This window comes from Hippocampus bargibanti, linkage group LG08 (assembly GCF_051943395.1).
Source record: "Hippocampus bargibanti isolate YZ-2025 linkage group LG08, ASM5194339v1, whole genome shotgun sequence".
NCBI lineage: Eukaryota > Metazoa > Chordata > Actinopteri > Syngnathiformes > Syngnathidae > Hippocampus > Hippocampus bargibanti.
The window spans coordinates 12,577,995-12,592,895 of NC_142741.1; the positions used below are offsets into that span (position 1 = coordinate 12,577,995).

A 14,901-nucleotide genomic window follows, 5' to 3' on the forward strand; every position below is an offset into this window, starting at 1 on the left:
CTGATCTTCATTCCTCTCCTTTCCAGGGCATATCTCCACATCTCTAGTTTCTCCGCCACCTGTTCCCTGTTCTCGCTACAGATCACAATGTCATCTGCAAACATCATGGTCCAAGGAGATTCTTGTCTAACATCGTCTGTCAGCCTGTCCATCACCATAGCAAACAAGAAGGGGCTCAGAGCTGACCCCTGGTGGAGTCCCACCTCCACCTTGAATTCCTCAGTCATACCGACAGCACACCTCACAACTGTCTTACAGTCATGATACATGTCTTGCACTGCTCTGACATAATTTTCCGTCACTCCAGACTTCCTCATGCAATGCTACAGCTCTTCTCTGGGCACCCTGTTGTACGCTTTCTCCAGATCTACAAAGACACAATGCAATTCCTTCTGACCTTCTCTGTACTTCTCTATCAGCATTCTTAAAGCAAACACTGCATCTGTCGTACTCTTTTTTGGCATGAAGCCATACTGCTGCTCACAAATGTTCACTTCTGCTCTTAGTCTAGCTTCAACTACTCTTTCCCAGAGTTTCATTGTATGGTTCATCAACGTTATTCCTCTGTAATTAGTACAACTCTGCACATCTCCTTTGTTCTTAAAAATGGGCACGAGTACACTTCGTCTCCATTCTTCAGGCATCTGTTCACCATCTAAGATCTTGTTGAATAACCCAGTCAGGAACACCACCGCTACCTCTCCAAGACACTTCCATACCTCGATTGGTAAATCATCAGGCCCGAGTGCCTTTCCCCCCTTCATCCTCTTCAGCGCCCTCCTCACTTCATCCTTGCTAATGCTTGCTACGTCTTGGTCCACAACAGTCACGTCTTCTACTCTTTGTTCCTTCTCATTTTCCTCATTCATCAATTCTTCAAAGTACACTTTCCATCTTGCCATCACACTACTGGCACCTGTTAATACATTGCCATCTCTATCCTTAATCACCCGAACCTGCTGCAGGTCCTTACCATCTTTGTCTCTCTGTCTCGCCAGCCTGTAAAGATCAGTCTCACCTTCCTTTTTTTCCAGCCGAGCATACAAGTCATCATAGGCCTCTTGTTTGGCCTTTGCCACCTTTACTTTAACCGTGCACTGCATCTCCTTGTACTGCTGTCTACTCTCGTCCGTCCTCTCAGTGTCCCACTTCTTCTTTGCTAACCTCTTTCTCTGTATACACTCCTGCACCTCCCCATTCCACCACCAAGTCTCCTTATCTACCTTTCTTCCACTCGATACACCAAGTACTTTCCGACCCGTGTCTCTGATTATGTTCGCTGTAGTTTGCCAGTCATCTGGAAGGACCTTTTGCCCACCCAGTGCTTGTCTAACCTCCTTCCTAAATGCCATGCAACACTCTTCCTTTTTCAACTTCCACCATTTTGTCCTCACTTCAGCCTTTGGTTTCTTCATCTTCCTCACTGCCAGCGTCATCCTACACACCACCAACCTATGCTGTCTGGCTACACTCTCACCAACCACTACTTTGCAGTCACTGATTTCCTTTAGATGGCGCCGTTGACACAAAATGTAGTCTACCTGTGTACTTCTGCCTCCACTCTTATAGGTCACCCTATGTTCCTGTCTCTTCTGAAAGAAAGTATTCACAATAGCCATTTGCATTCTCTTAGCAAAGTCAACCACCGTCTGTCCTTCAGCGTTCCTCATCTGGAGTCCAAACCTGCCCATCACCTCCTCATCATCTTTGTTTCCTGCGCCAAGATGCCCATTGAAGTCTCCACCAATTACAACCCTCTCACTTCTCGGGATGTTCTGTATGACTTCATCAAAGTCCAACCAAAATTTCACCTTCTCCACCAGCTCACATCCTACTTGTGGAGCATACCCACAAACAACATTGAACATCACACCTTCAATTTCTAGCTTCAGACTCATCATTCTATCTGATACTCTTTTTACTTCTAAGACATTCCTAACAAACTCCTCTTTTAAGATAACCCCAACTCCATTTCTCTTTCTGTCTTCACCATGATAGAACAACTTAAACCCTGACCCTAAGCTTCTAGCCTTGCTCCCTTTCCACCTGGTCTCCTGGACACACATTATGTCTACCTTCCTTCTCTGCATCATGTCAACCAGCTCTCTACCTTTACCTGTCATTGTTCTTACATTCAAAGTTCCTACTCTTCGTTCTATACTCTTGGCGTTCCATTTCTCTCTTTTCCTGCGGGCACACCTCCCTCCTCTCCTTCTTCGACCAACAGTAGTCCATTTTCCACTGGCACAAGGTCAACAGTACCAATGGCGGCCGTTGTTAACCCGGGCCTCGACCGATCCGGAATGGGATTCATAGGTTTGATTCGCATATTTGTTTTGGCAATTTTATTTTACGTCGGATGCCCTTCCTGACACAACCCTCTGTATTTATCCGGGCTTGGGACCGGCACAATAAGACACTGGCTTGTGCCTACATTAAACTGTGCTGTAAAATAAAGTTTAAAATAAAGTTATATAAAGTTACCTTTGTGATGGTCATTGATGGCTTGATGGAATGGATAACTTTTTGCATAAAGTGTCTCAAGGAGCTCTGGGTTGTACATCTTAGAAGTTGTGATATTGCAACAGCAACAGATGCAGGCAGACACACTAGAAACTTCATTAATAGCTGGTTCCCTTGCTTGTAGGTTCTGTTCAAATTGTACAGATGGCTTGTGCGGGTTATTTGTGCCGCATGATTGATCGGATAATTTAACCTTGCAGTCTACACTCTGCCTTTGAACTATCAATAAAGTTGAAACAAGTCCAAATTTCACTTTTTTCTATCCATGTTCTCACCTTTTCACTTTTGTTTTTTTGTTTCAAGCTCTGTGTCTGCCTTTCGTGTGTGTGTGTGAGCGTGTGTGTTTCTGTAATCCCTCCCCTGCTCATTGCTGCGTGTGTCCTGCTGCATGAGTCTCCTCCCTCCTCTACCACTGCTCTTGACCAATGATGTGCGGCTTTAACCGAAAACTGGTGGTGGGTGTCACATCTCCTCGCCGTCCTGGGCGCGCCCCGCCCCTCCCGTCACCTTCTCCGCTGCTCCCTGGAGACGGCCCCTCCCATCATCACTCACCTGGGTTCCCACAGCTGCTTGTCATTTACTGATTGTGCCGTCTGACTATATATGCCGATCGCACATTACCCTCTCCGTCGGAGAATTCCGGAAGCTACCCTCGCGACTACCTTACAGCCAAGTCTGCCTTTGTTAGTACAGTCACTTACCTCTCCCTGTTCATTATTTTTTATGCGTGTCTCAGTAAAGACCTTTTTTTGCTCTTGGAAATCTGTCTCGCCATGTATTTTGGATCCGAACCTTCCCACCTTCCTTCGTCACTCGAGTCCTGCCTTCTAGCCTCGAGTGTCGTGACAGCCGGGAATAAAGGAGAAAAAGCCTGCTGCCATTTTCAGCTCCTTGTTAGGAGCTCCAAGAACCGGCTCATTCGCGGACACATCACTCATTGTGGCGCTCTGTGTGTTTCCTGAAAAAATAGTTTGTATGCCAAGATTATATTCTCGCGAATTTAACGTTCGTAAGGCGAAAAGTAATCTTAGTAATCTAAAGCGTTCATAAACCAAGGTATCACTGTATGTCCCAACTTCATTGGGATCGGGTTTGGAAGTTAATGTTTGCGTACGGTCTCAGTCGTACAGGAATGGTCCATCGAGGAAAAGTTACCAGCACAACTTTAATTCGCTGACAAAGCTCTTCAGATGAGGAGTACAGATGACGTCCGAAGAAACCTTTTCCTCATTTGGAAGTTAACATCGCTGTGTGATCAAAATCGCTGTTGCAGGCCATCTAAAGAGATGGAAATCGCTGACAATTGCAATTATGAATATAATATATATTATACTATAATAATATAATATAATATACAATTATTGCAATGTTAATGAAGATTTTTGTCTCCAAAACCTGCAAATTACAACAAAATGCATTCACAACAAGTCACATATGCATGAAATCAACCTAGAATGCATTTAAAATAATTCAGGATGTTTTTATTTGTGGTATGGTTTAAAGCATGGAATGCATAGGTTCACCTTGCATAGCTCACAACATGTTCTTGCACACTCTTTACATGTTCTCTTTTTATCCAATTCTACTGGCCAATGAAGGAGGGCAGCATGGTCATTCGCCTTCATGCATTCTCCTTTTCTTTTCCTTCCGTAATTGCAAAACAACTGATGAGCTGAGTCTGTCCAGAGTCCTTTTTCGGAGGCGACCTGTTCTGGTTTTAACTTGATGGTTTGGAGAGAGTTTCATCAGTATAAATCCATTGCAAATACAAATATCCACTAGAAACCAGAACAAGTATTTCTACCATTTGAGTGATTTCCTGGAGATAGCGTATGAAGCACGTAGATGATTCGCCCGAAAGTATTTGAATAGTGATAGAAGTTCATCAATGCAACAGTCACGACTGTGTCAGATGCCAAAATGTCTTCATCAACATGGTCATCTATTTCATTCTCATCAGGATCTGGAAAGATATACAGTACACGGGTATTTTAGAAAAAAACATATGGACCTCCGTTTCAATAATCATATTGAGAATGCAAAGCTATGAGGTACAGCTATTAGTGGAAAACACTCCATTCACTTACAATTATTCGCATCGGGTACCAAGTCAGGATCAACAATATCAATTTCTCCACTGTGAGACTAATAAAGGCATATCCAATCCAATCCAATCCAATCCAATCATCATGAAAATAGCGTTACAGTTAGAATGTTCCGAATTCGGGACACCCCTTATTTTTAATATTTCTCGGTAAATAAACAAGTTAGCGTTAGTTTATGCATTTCAGTATCAAGGTAAACCTCTTCTGAATAGCTCATAAAACAGTTACAACATATACTTACGTGGTATTTCATCCATGACAAAAAATAGAAGGCGCTTTGAAGATGGAGGAGAGCAAGTTGTGTTGCGCATGAAGGAGATGATGTCACTGACACTCTTAAAGGCAAAGCTGCATATAACCTGTTTTAAAGGGGCATGTAACTTGTGCCGCATCAGTTTCTATTGGCACTTGAACTGCGACCTTTCATTTTCTCGATCTATATGCACAATCGTCAGTAAAGGGTTAACATCCATTCACGGCCCATCTGTAGTCGGCATCCGGCATTATTTGTTATCGCGTCAGCCCGACTGGAGGCGTGACTCGGGATACACGGAAGTAAAAACACAACGACTGTCGTCGTTTGCCGGGAGGAATGAGTTAAAGAATTGCTGTGTCAAAGTACATTTTGAAGACTTGCACGTGATTTGTAACACAATTACAATTTAAATACATCGTGTAATCTAATTACTTTTCATGAGCGATAAATTATATGTATTATTAACTGCTCTATCACTACCAAACTGAAAGAAGAAGCAAAGGAGATGTCTTTTATGGATGGATTTTTTTTTTAATTAATGAAAAAAAAATCGTTCTTCTGACAAGGATGATTGGTAATTGTGTTGGACGTGAATTTAGTGTATGTGGAAGCATGGCTGGAAATGAGAGTTTGAGGCTGCTTGGGCTACATCAAATAGCCCAGAAAAGGGGTCTTCTTGGACAATAATAATAATACATTGCATTTATGAGCGCCTTTCAAAACTCTCAAGGACACTTTACAGTCACAGGATATTTTCCTTTGCGGGTGAGCAGCGGCAGCCACACGCGCCAGCGTTCACTCAACCCGGAAAATAAGATACAATAGCTTTGGCATAATTTGTGGAGTATGTTTATTTTTTTCGTAATCATGGTACTCGGCCCAAATGCCCCTCTTGCTCTAATGCCACACACAATTATATTGCATTTTTGTATGTTGTTTTGGAAAGGACCAACATTGATAGAGGCAACATTAGTAGGTGGATTAGTCTCCAATCAGTACAATATAATACATCATTTCAACATTTAGCTGATGTGAATGCTAGTTTGTGACATTAGCATGAGTTAGCCTCGTAAATAATCATTATATAAAGACAATGCAAATTGAACTTACATTGAACTACTCGTAGGCTCCAGACCAAAACGCGCCATCAATGGATCTTTTGAAGGGTGACTGTGATGTTCCGGGTTTTTTTGACAAATTTTGACAATATCACAAACAAATTCAGCTTCAGATTCCATAGACAGAAGACAAGGAATATCAGATCCAAGGGAATCAAAAGCATACTGGGAAGACAAACGGACAGAACGACTAATGTCATGTTACTGGCGTTTCCCCAGCCCCGAGATCTTATAAATAAGATTTTGTGAGGTTACCAGTCATTAATTTCAACTGGTAACCTCACTTTTCTACTTTTGTGGTATCACAAAACATCAAAATAAAAGAATAAACAAGAATATAAAGCTAGCTAGCTAGCCAGACAGCCAATCAATTAAAAACATTAAAAACACAAAAAAAGGCTTTTTTTTTGTCACAAAAATATCTCGTGTTAGAAAATGTTTCTTTTTTTGGGGTCAGGATGAATTCCCTCCATACCTTTTGGATAAATTGTGGAGGCTGGATCAAGGGATAGAAGGTTGCCGTGAATGTCTGATAACATTGAAAGAGAATATACACGAGGAGGAGGACAACTGTAAAAGCCATCACTAAAGAGCCCAAGAAGTACAGAGCAGTTTGCCACCAAAGGATGAGTCCTGTTGAAAAGAAGAAACATAAATGATTACTGTGTGCTTCAGTGCTATGTCATGTATCCTATCAATGCTCATTGTCTACTTGTTGTCATTTGTATCTGCACAGTAGTTTTAAAATAGAATGAAATATGTACTGTATTTTCTTTTTTTGATTCTGAGTTACATCAGTGTCTGAAACCCATGACAAAAAGTTAGCTGACACCAGGCCAGACAACTGAAAATTTGCCTGCCCGGCCATAAAGTTGCCTGCAGCATTTTTCACAACTTGAAACAAAATAAGACAACTAATCGCAACAAAAAAAGAAAAAAAAACCATTGTTGCGAAGTATAAAGGATGTTTTTAAATTAAGGAAGTGCCTACCACAAATGCTCCCTTTCTTAATGCATGGTAAATATCCCTTGCTGAAGATTTTGCTCCAGTTGTCGTTTGTCGTCATGGTGCACAATGCAATGTTTGCGTTGCGTTGTCGGCTAAAAGCCACATGGACTCCTCTTTCTAAGTGCCTTTCAAAACTCTCAAGTACACTTTACAGTCACGATACAATCCGAAGCACGAAACAGGCTTCTGATTGGCTGCCGTGCAGAGTATGCAAATTGCCAAACGAAATTTGGAACTCACTTCCTCCCAACATTCGTAACATTGATTCTCTTCCCACCTTCAAGTCCCATCTCGAATCCCACCTATTTGTTATTTGGATTGTTTGAGTTAGTTAAAAAAATATATATATATATTTAAATAACATTTACATACCATCAGTCTGAATGCATTGCGGCAAGTTGAATTTGCTGCGCTTAACAGGACGGTCAGAACGTGATTGGACACGAACACAGTACAATGTCCAAGATTTCCGGTCTGTCAGAGTTACCACATTCGTACTGGTGTTCAAAATTTGGGGTTGTGGGACCTGAAAGCCAAAGACGAGCAGTTAATTATTATTATTATTATTATTATGTACAGTACTAAAAATATATAGCACATGCCAAGCAGGGGGCCGAGAGTATGACCAAAGAGGCTGTTTATAGATGTTGTGAAAGAAGACATGACGGTAGCTGGTGAGTAAAGAGGATGCACAAAACAGGGTTAGATGGAGGACATTGATTCACTGTGGCGTCCCCTGAAGGGAAAAGCCCAAAGGAAAAGAAGATGGCAAGACATCACACTTGTTTCCTTCTCACACAAAATGGCTTCGCGGGTATGCAGGATGTGAGATGGAACTCTCACAATTTCCAGATGACAGTGATACCTCGGATTACGAATGCTTTAGCTCATGAACTCTTTGCCTTACGAACATTAAATTCGTGAGAATATAATCTTGGCATGCAAATAGTAAGTTTTTCGGCGGACGAACCAAACCACACAGTGCCACGATGGCTGGTGGACTAGTTTTCGGCGGATGAACACCGAACCACAGAGTCGAACAGCGCCACGGTGGCTGGTGGACTAGTTTTCCACACCCACTTTCTTTGAGTCTTTGAGTCCAGACGTGGTTTGTTATCGAGTGGAGTACTGTTGCTATTATGGGACCGAAATAGACGCCACCACAGGCTAGTGTTAAGCAAAAGAGGACACCAAAGAAAATTACGGTCTAGCAGAAGAAGGAGATCATCGAAAAACACGAACAAGGTGTGCATTTGTGTGACTTGGCGTCCCAGTACCAGAATGCTAAGTCGACCATTGCTACGTGTGTTTCTGTGTTGTCTAAGCAACAGTCTCAGGCAATAGTAGAGGTAGAAAAAAATTCTGTCGATTTGGATTAACAAAAAGCAGCGAGCAGGGGACCGTGTGAGTGAGGGTATTATCGCAGAGAAAGCACGACAACTTCACTCGGATATCATCAAGAGGCAACTACATCAACGACCATCACAAAGGTTAATAAAACGACTTTATTATACAGTACAGTTTATTTCTTTAATTACAATACAATAGCACATTTATTATACATAAAATAAGGTATATTTAGTGTAGTTTTAAGGCTTATTTAAAAGAAAATTGTGTTTTATGGGTACCTGGGAATGCATTATTGTCATTTTTAATGGTTTCTTACTGGAAATAAATGTTTGGCAGACGAACCTTTCGCCTTAGACACGCTTTCTGGGAACCAATTAAGTTCGTAAGCCGAGGTATCACTCTATAAACCGCTACTTTTGTCACAGCCCTCCAGTGAGGTTATTGAATGATTCTGCCTTTTAAAATATTTATCTAATGGCAACCAGGGGGCGCTCAGGCAGAAAACATAACAGTGAAACACTATGATTGGCACAGTGAAAACAAATGGCCATGAGAGGATGCACTTCACATGTGTTTTGAGCTGGAATACAATCAGAAAGCTGTTTGGCCAGGTCTAGAATGGACCAATCTATTGTCTTAAGCTTGAACTGTCTTTAGTAGGAACCATTTTGAGGTTGAACTATTACCATAATGACCATACACAAAGCGCATCTGATGTTCACGCACGCTGTGAGTTTTTAAGAAAATGGAATGCAGTTAGGTGTGTCTTTTAGTGCGGAAAATACGTTCTCTTCAAAATTTAGAGGCAATAAATCTACAGTTTAAATGCATCCGTTTTGTCATTGATTCTTGCACCTACAAGTTAAAATGTTAGTGAACTTTCAACTTCCACGAGAAAAGTGTGTAAAATTTGTGTGGGTAGAAGAAAATTTAAAGTCAGCAGTTCCTACCCGCTTGTTTGCATGATGTTCCCAGTACAAAATGTCGTAGTACAAATTGGGAAGATTAACTTTCATCGAGCGATTTGAACTGGTCAGTGGATCAAATATAGAAATGTCAAGGTTGTTCATAGAAACAGCCAATTCCACTTTGGATGGTGGACCAACTGCAGCTACAAAGACATAAGACAAAGGAGATCTGAAAAGAGTGGGCTTCAATTATTAATATTCTTTACAACCCCCAAAACATGTTGGCATAATCTATTCTTCTCAAATAGTGGGGTGCTTAATTTTTCTGGAATGTTTTCCCCACTTTCCTACAATCACTCACCATGCTTGTCAGGACAAAATTCTTTTTGCACCCATTCCGAATGACTGTGATTGTAATTGGTGCGCACACGCAGCATATAGATGCCCAAATAGTGCAGGTTATATGCGGTAAGGTCACATGACTTGGAAAGCGTCCTGTCACAGGCAATAGACCAGTTGTGCCTTTTCTTGGATTCAAGCTTATATTTCCTGTAACAACAAAAGGAGATTTCCACATGACAAACCTCTTCCCTCAGAAATTGCAATACAGTGATACCTCAGCTTATGAACGCTTTAGCTAACAAACTTTTCGCCTTACGAACATTAAATTTGTGAGAATATAATCTTGGCCTACAAACTACTTTTCGGGAAACACACGGAGCGCCACAATGGCTGGCGGACTAGTTTTCGGCGGAAGAACACCAAACCACACGGCTGAACAGCGCCACCGTGGCTGCCGGACCACTTTTTCACACCCACTTTCTTTGAGTGCGCTCAGTGCAGACGTGGTTTGTAATGGAGTGGATACTTTTGCTTTTTTGGGACCGAAAAAGACCCCACCAGACTAGTGTTCAGGCGAAGAGGACACAAAAGAAAATAACGTTCCAGTTATAATAATAATAATAATAATAATAATAATAATAATACATTAAATTTCTAAGCGCCTTTCAAAACTCTCAAGGACACTTTACAGTTACATGATTTTTTTTTTGTGCTAACATTGAAAAACACAAACGAGATGTGGGTTTGTGTGACTCAGCGTCCCAGTATCAGTATGCTAAGTCGACCATTGCTACGTGTGGCTTAGGGTGTTTCTGTGTTGTTTAAGCAACAGTCTCAGGCAATAGAAGAGGTTGAAAAACTTTTGTTGATTTGGATAAATGAAAAGCAGCCAGTAGGGGACAGTGTGAGTTAGGGTATTATCGCCGAGAAAGTACGGCAAATTCACTCGGATATTATCAAGAGGCAACTACATCAACGACCATCACAAAGGTAAATAAAATGACTTTATTATATAGTACAGTTTATTTATTTAATTACAATACAATAGCACATTTATTATACATAAAATAAGGTAGATTTTGTGTAGTTTTAAGGCTTATTTAGTTGAATATTATGTTTTATGGAGACCTGGGAACGGATTATTGTCATTTTTAATCGTTTCCTATGGGAAATTAATGTTTGAAAGACACACTTTTGCCTTACACAAACTTTCTGGGGACCAATTAAGTTCGTAAAATGAGGTATCACTGTACTTCTTCTCATATGAAAAATGGATATTTCCACAAACAAAGCTCTTATTAGCAAGAGATGTAAGCTAATAAATATGTCTCACTCACAGACACAGCCCAAAATTGTAATATGCAGCTCGACTCACGAAATATATTGTACCGAAAACGAAACAGCTTTAGTCTTTGAAGTTGTCCCATTCCAGTCCCACTTCAGTGTGTAGTTGGTGTTCAAGGTCATCAAAACTGCATGCCGTGGCGGAGGCGGCACTTTCATCACTGAAATGAAAAAACAAAGACTCATGACCTCATTGCCCAAATAATGTACTTGTTGTCTTGTGCAATAAAGTGCAAGTCAAAAGGGCCTATTTGATATACATTTTGTTGTTAACTCACTCACTGCCAGATGATGTGCAAAAATGTGTCCACTACAGTTCCAGTGTTTTTGTCATTTTCACAGAAGTTGCAGGACCCACAGGATATTGAGTTTTAGGACGACAAACATTCAATGCAGCGTAAGAAACCTAATACTTTCCTCTTTCATTAGAAAAAAAGAGTTAATTACTAAATTATATAGGTCTGGAGTTATCTGAGCTTATAATGGGGCGGTTGTGCAATGTCAGATGCTGCCACCTTGTGGGAGGGAAAAATATTGCCATAGGCCTGACCAGCGCTTTATCGGCGTTTGTGGATGAGTGTTGGGATGCTGCATCCCAAATCCATGCTTCAGTCAGAGGTCATAAAACATCCACGGATTAAATCAAGCAGCACAATAAGTCCGAGGCCAAGAGCATTTTGTAACCATAATGTTTGCCGTTTTTTCTGTAAAAGGTGTTTACAAGCAAGAATTCTATAAAAGACTGTGTGTGCTCTTTCTATTCTGACAACCCACGGCACGAGACTATTACAACTCAAATGCATGTTTTCTCCACCTCCAAGATACACACGTGGCAAGACTTAATGTAGGCCTCCGTCACATTAAGATTTACAGGACGTCATTGCCTGAGACACATCAGCAGGGGGGGGATGCCAGGCAGGAGGCACTTGTAGACAAACCGTTAGTATGTGCTAGGGCCTAGGCCAGGGGTGGGCAAACTTTTTGACTCGCGGGCCACAATGGGTTCTACAATTTGACGGAGGGGCCGGGCCAGGAGCATTTGGAGGGAATGTTTGGGCCGGATATACTAAAGCATTAAAGGACAACCAACGTCTCCGGACAAGTTGTGTTCATAATTTGTCAAATCGCTTCAATTGACTTCTACTGAGTGTATTTTACAAAGATTTCACCGCATATAGCTATATTTTACGTTTTAAGACTCGCGCTGAATATTCCGGAAGACTTGTTTTTGAGTTGGTGACGAGTCCTCACGTCATTTCACTGAAGGAACGCCCCTGACCGAGAAAGGACACACTGTCAGCAGTCCTTTGATCACGCAATGTATTTTGCGGTACTTTATTTGGTCTGAAAACTTCATGTTGATCCGTGTTGATGGCGAAATTAGAAGGAAAACACATAAATAACGCGATAGTGAATCCTTGTGTGTTGTGACAAAAATGTTGAGCCATTTCCACACGGAAGATTGTCGCCATCTTCTGCCTTTTTTGGGTGCGACAAATATTCCCAGTCATTTTAGTCACCTGTGAATAAATTATTGCTCTACGACAAGCTTCTCGGAGGAGAAAATAGCAAAAATCACAACACCCGTCTGTGTGGTGCGGTCTTTCATTAAAACGTCGATGACTAAAGGAAAGAAAGTAAAACTGCTCCAGTGGTTATTAAATTATCAAGAGTTTTGTCCCTGGGTTTAAATTGTACGTATTCAGAGGAGGAGCGTTTGTTTTAATCATATTATATACATAATTTGTAGAAAACTGGGCGAAGTTCATTCTTTAAATACATGACGTGGTTCGATTTTCCACGACAGTAGTATACAAATCATTCGTTCCTCCAGTCCTGGAGCTTTTTCGACACATTTTGTCTCGAATTTACTTCCGTGTAGATGCTACCTTGTAGTGTGCTATACTCAACTCGCATTTTGATAGCGGTGCATCTGGGTTGTTGAATGTGTACCAACTGTCACTCAAAATTAGATGTCACTCGATCTGTGCATAAACCGCGGCTTAAAACACACACGCAAGCACAAAGGCACAACAACAAAAATACATCACGAAACCAATAAATAAATACAAATCTCTGGCTCCAATTGCAATGTTTTCTGGGCGACAAATTGTTAAAATAGCGTTATGAGGTCACAGTACAGAGGCACCAACGTCAACGAAACGTAGTATAACCTACCATTACTTGCAAGGATCGTCACAACAAGAGAGAGCAAAAGTAAAGTTAAATGATCACGGAACGTGCCGTTAAATACAGCCATGTATTCCATTTGTCGTTTTCTTCAGGTTCAAGATGAGGCGAGATTTGGATCTGAAAAAACACACCGCGTTCTTGTTGGGCATCTACATCTCTGAAGGCCAGCCAAAGAAGAGTGGAGATCCGATATCACCACCATGTGGACTGGAGTGGTATCACTTCTTTAAAATGATAGGGAGGATAAGCGGACATTCATAAAACGCATCAATTCACAGTAAGCAACCCGGTAAGAAGCTCACATGCGTGCAAGGGGAGGGTGAAGAATGCTGTACGCGCAAACAGTGCTGCAACTTCTAAAGTGGGGAGTTGATCAATCAAGGGTACCTTCACAGGAACCCAGAAGTGGGCTGGGATTCCTCAACAGTTAATCGCAGTTTTGTTTTTCTTTCACATTTGTCTGTATCTGAAACATTACGCCAAATACAAGCTTGAATCCTTACAGATAACTAAATGGCCTATCAATTACTTTATTGTATGTCCTCTGAAAAGTGTCGTTTATGAGGCGTTTGCTTGTCGCTTTGTTACAGCTGCAACCGCCGTTGTGAAAGTAAAGAGTTTGATGTTTCTCTTTATTTGTAAGTAGGTTCGTTGTCAGATCTCCCGGGCAGGTGACGCGCAGAGCTTGATTGTGGCGTGGAGTCGAGCAAGTCGTGCCGTGATGTCCGTCCGACGCCCGGCGTGAGCCGGGCGTGAGTCCGAGATGAGTCTGCCCCGTGGTTTGCCCAATCTCTCTGTCCCGCGACAGCTCTTTTTATACAATTTGCAAGCGTGTGCTATGTGTCAGGGTGATACGCACATCAAGGAGATCAAGGAATTGAAAGACATGAAAGGGTTGAAAGGCGCACTTCAAAATCATACACGCATGTGACGCAACAGGGCTCCCCTCCTGGATCCGAAGTCGGTGAAAGCGATGAAGGAAAAAAAAATAAAAACAAAAGTCATTCTGCGACATGGTGAGTGTTGTGTCCGGAGGAATGAGAGGAGGAGAGTTGCTTTGTCAACGTGTTTATTGTGCCACCATCTTAGTCTACCTGCGGTCGTGACGTCACCGCTGCTTTACGACCTGTCGCAACATTCTGTAGCAGTGTATGCTACATTTACCCCCCCCTCCCTGAAGGAACCAAAAACACTCTGTAACAAGGGAAACCGGGTAGACTGCCGGTTTCCCTGCTTAGCCGTGTGGGTTATTCTGCCACGCGATAGGCTAAGCACTGGCTAGGGACATTCAAAATCGGTGATAATTGTCCAAATACCGAGGGCAAAGGCGAACGCGAGCTGGCCGAGGCTCTGGCCCCACGGGCACGGCTGGTTCACGACGCTCTTCGAGGCGTCAGTAGTTTTTGCCTGAGAAGTCGTTCGAGGGGGTCGGTGCCGCCACTCTCCTTAGGCGGCTAGCATGCCAACGGGACCCGTCAGCCAGACAGAAAGTGGTCGGTCCGAGTTGGGCGGTAATCTGGACTGGTGCTGTCCAGAATGAGTCCAATTTGTGAGAACAGCACGGCCGGCGAATGCGGACCCAGTCCGACACAGTAAGTGTGCGTTGCTTCGTCCGGCGCTTCTCGTTGGGCCCTCTGCTGGCTGAGGAAGAGTAGGGAAGGCTGTCTGCTTGGTTGGAGCTTCCTCCACCCCCGTTGGCCTGGGGGTGAATTGGGGCACCCGCACTGTCAGAGATAGAAAAGCCGAGTGCACA

At 42.3% G+C, this 14,901-nt stretch overlaps 1 protein-coding gene across 3 annotated transcripts; it reads right to left on the reverse strand.

The window, feature by feature from the left end:
* Positions 1 to 3,982: 3,982 nt before the first annotated feature.
* On the reverse strand, positions 3,983 to 13,318 carry il10rb (interleukin 10 receptor, beta). 3 transcript variants are annotated; one of them, XR_016115819.1, is made up of 9 exons: positions 13,134 to 13,318; positions 10,987 to 11,116; positions 9,631 to 9,818; positions 9,312 to 9,472; positions 7,384 to 7,537; positions 6,478 to 6,635; positions 5,995 to 6,167; positions 4,328 to 4,486; positions 3,983 to 4,244 (listed from the first exon to the last, which is right to left on the reverse strand). XR_016115819.1 is itself a non-coding variant. In XM_089003000.1 (8 exons), the coding sequence occupies exons 1-8, from the start codon at positions 13,222 to 13,224 to the stop codon at positions 4,480 to 4,482; spliced, it is 1,062 nt and encodes a 353-aa protein (XP_088859126.1). In that variant the 5' UTR covers positions 13,225 to 13,318; the 3' UTR covers positions 3,983 to 4,479. The 3 variants fall into 3 exon arrangements, 2 of the variants coding, with proteins under 2 accessions (XP_088859126.1, XP_088859127.1); XM_089003000.1 differs by having other exon boundaries at positions 3,983 to 4,486; XM_089003001.1 differs by having other exon boundaries at positions 3,983 to 4,486; positions 11,001 to 11,116; positions 13,134 to 13,292.
* Positions 13,319 to 14,901: the final 1,583 nt, after the last annotated feature.

Excerpts from the sequence above, each read along its gene's own strand:
- il10rb (XM_089003000.1), bottom strand. The coding sequence starts at position 13,224 with ATGGAATACATGGCTGTATTTAACGGCACGTTCCGTGATCATTTAACT. Across the intron at positions 9,473-9,630 it reads ATTTTGTCCTGACAAGCATG|CTGCAGTTGGTCCACCATCC; the intron begins GTGAGTGATTGT and ends ATGTCTTTGTAG. Across the intron at positions 7,538-9,311 it reads AACATCATGCAAACAAGCGG|GTCCCACAACCCCAAATTTT; the intron begins GTAGGAACTGCT and ends TTTGGCTTTCAG.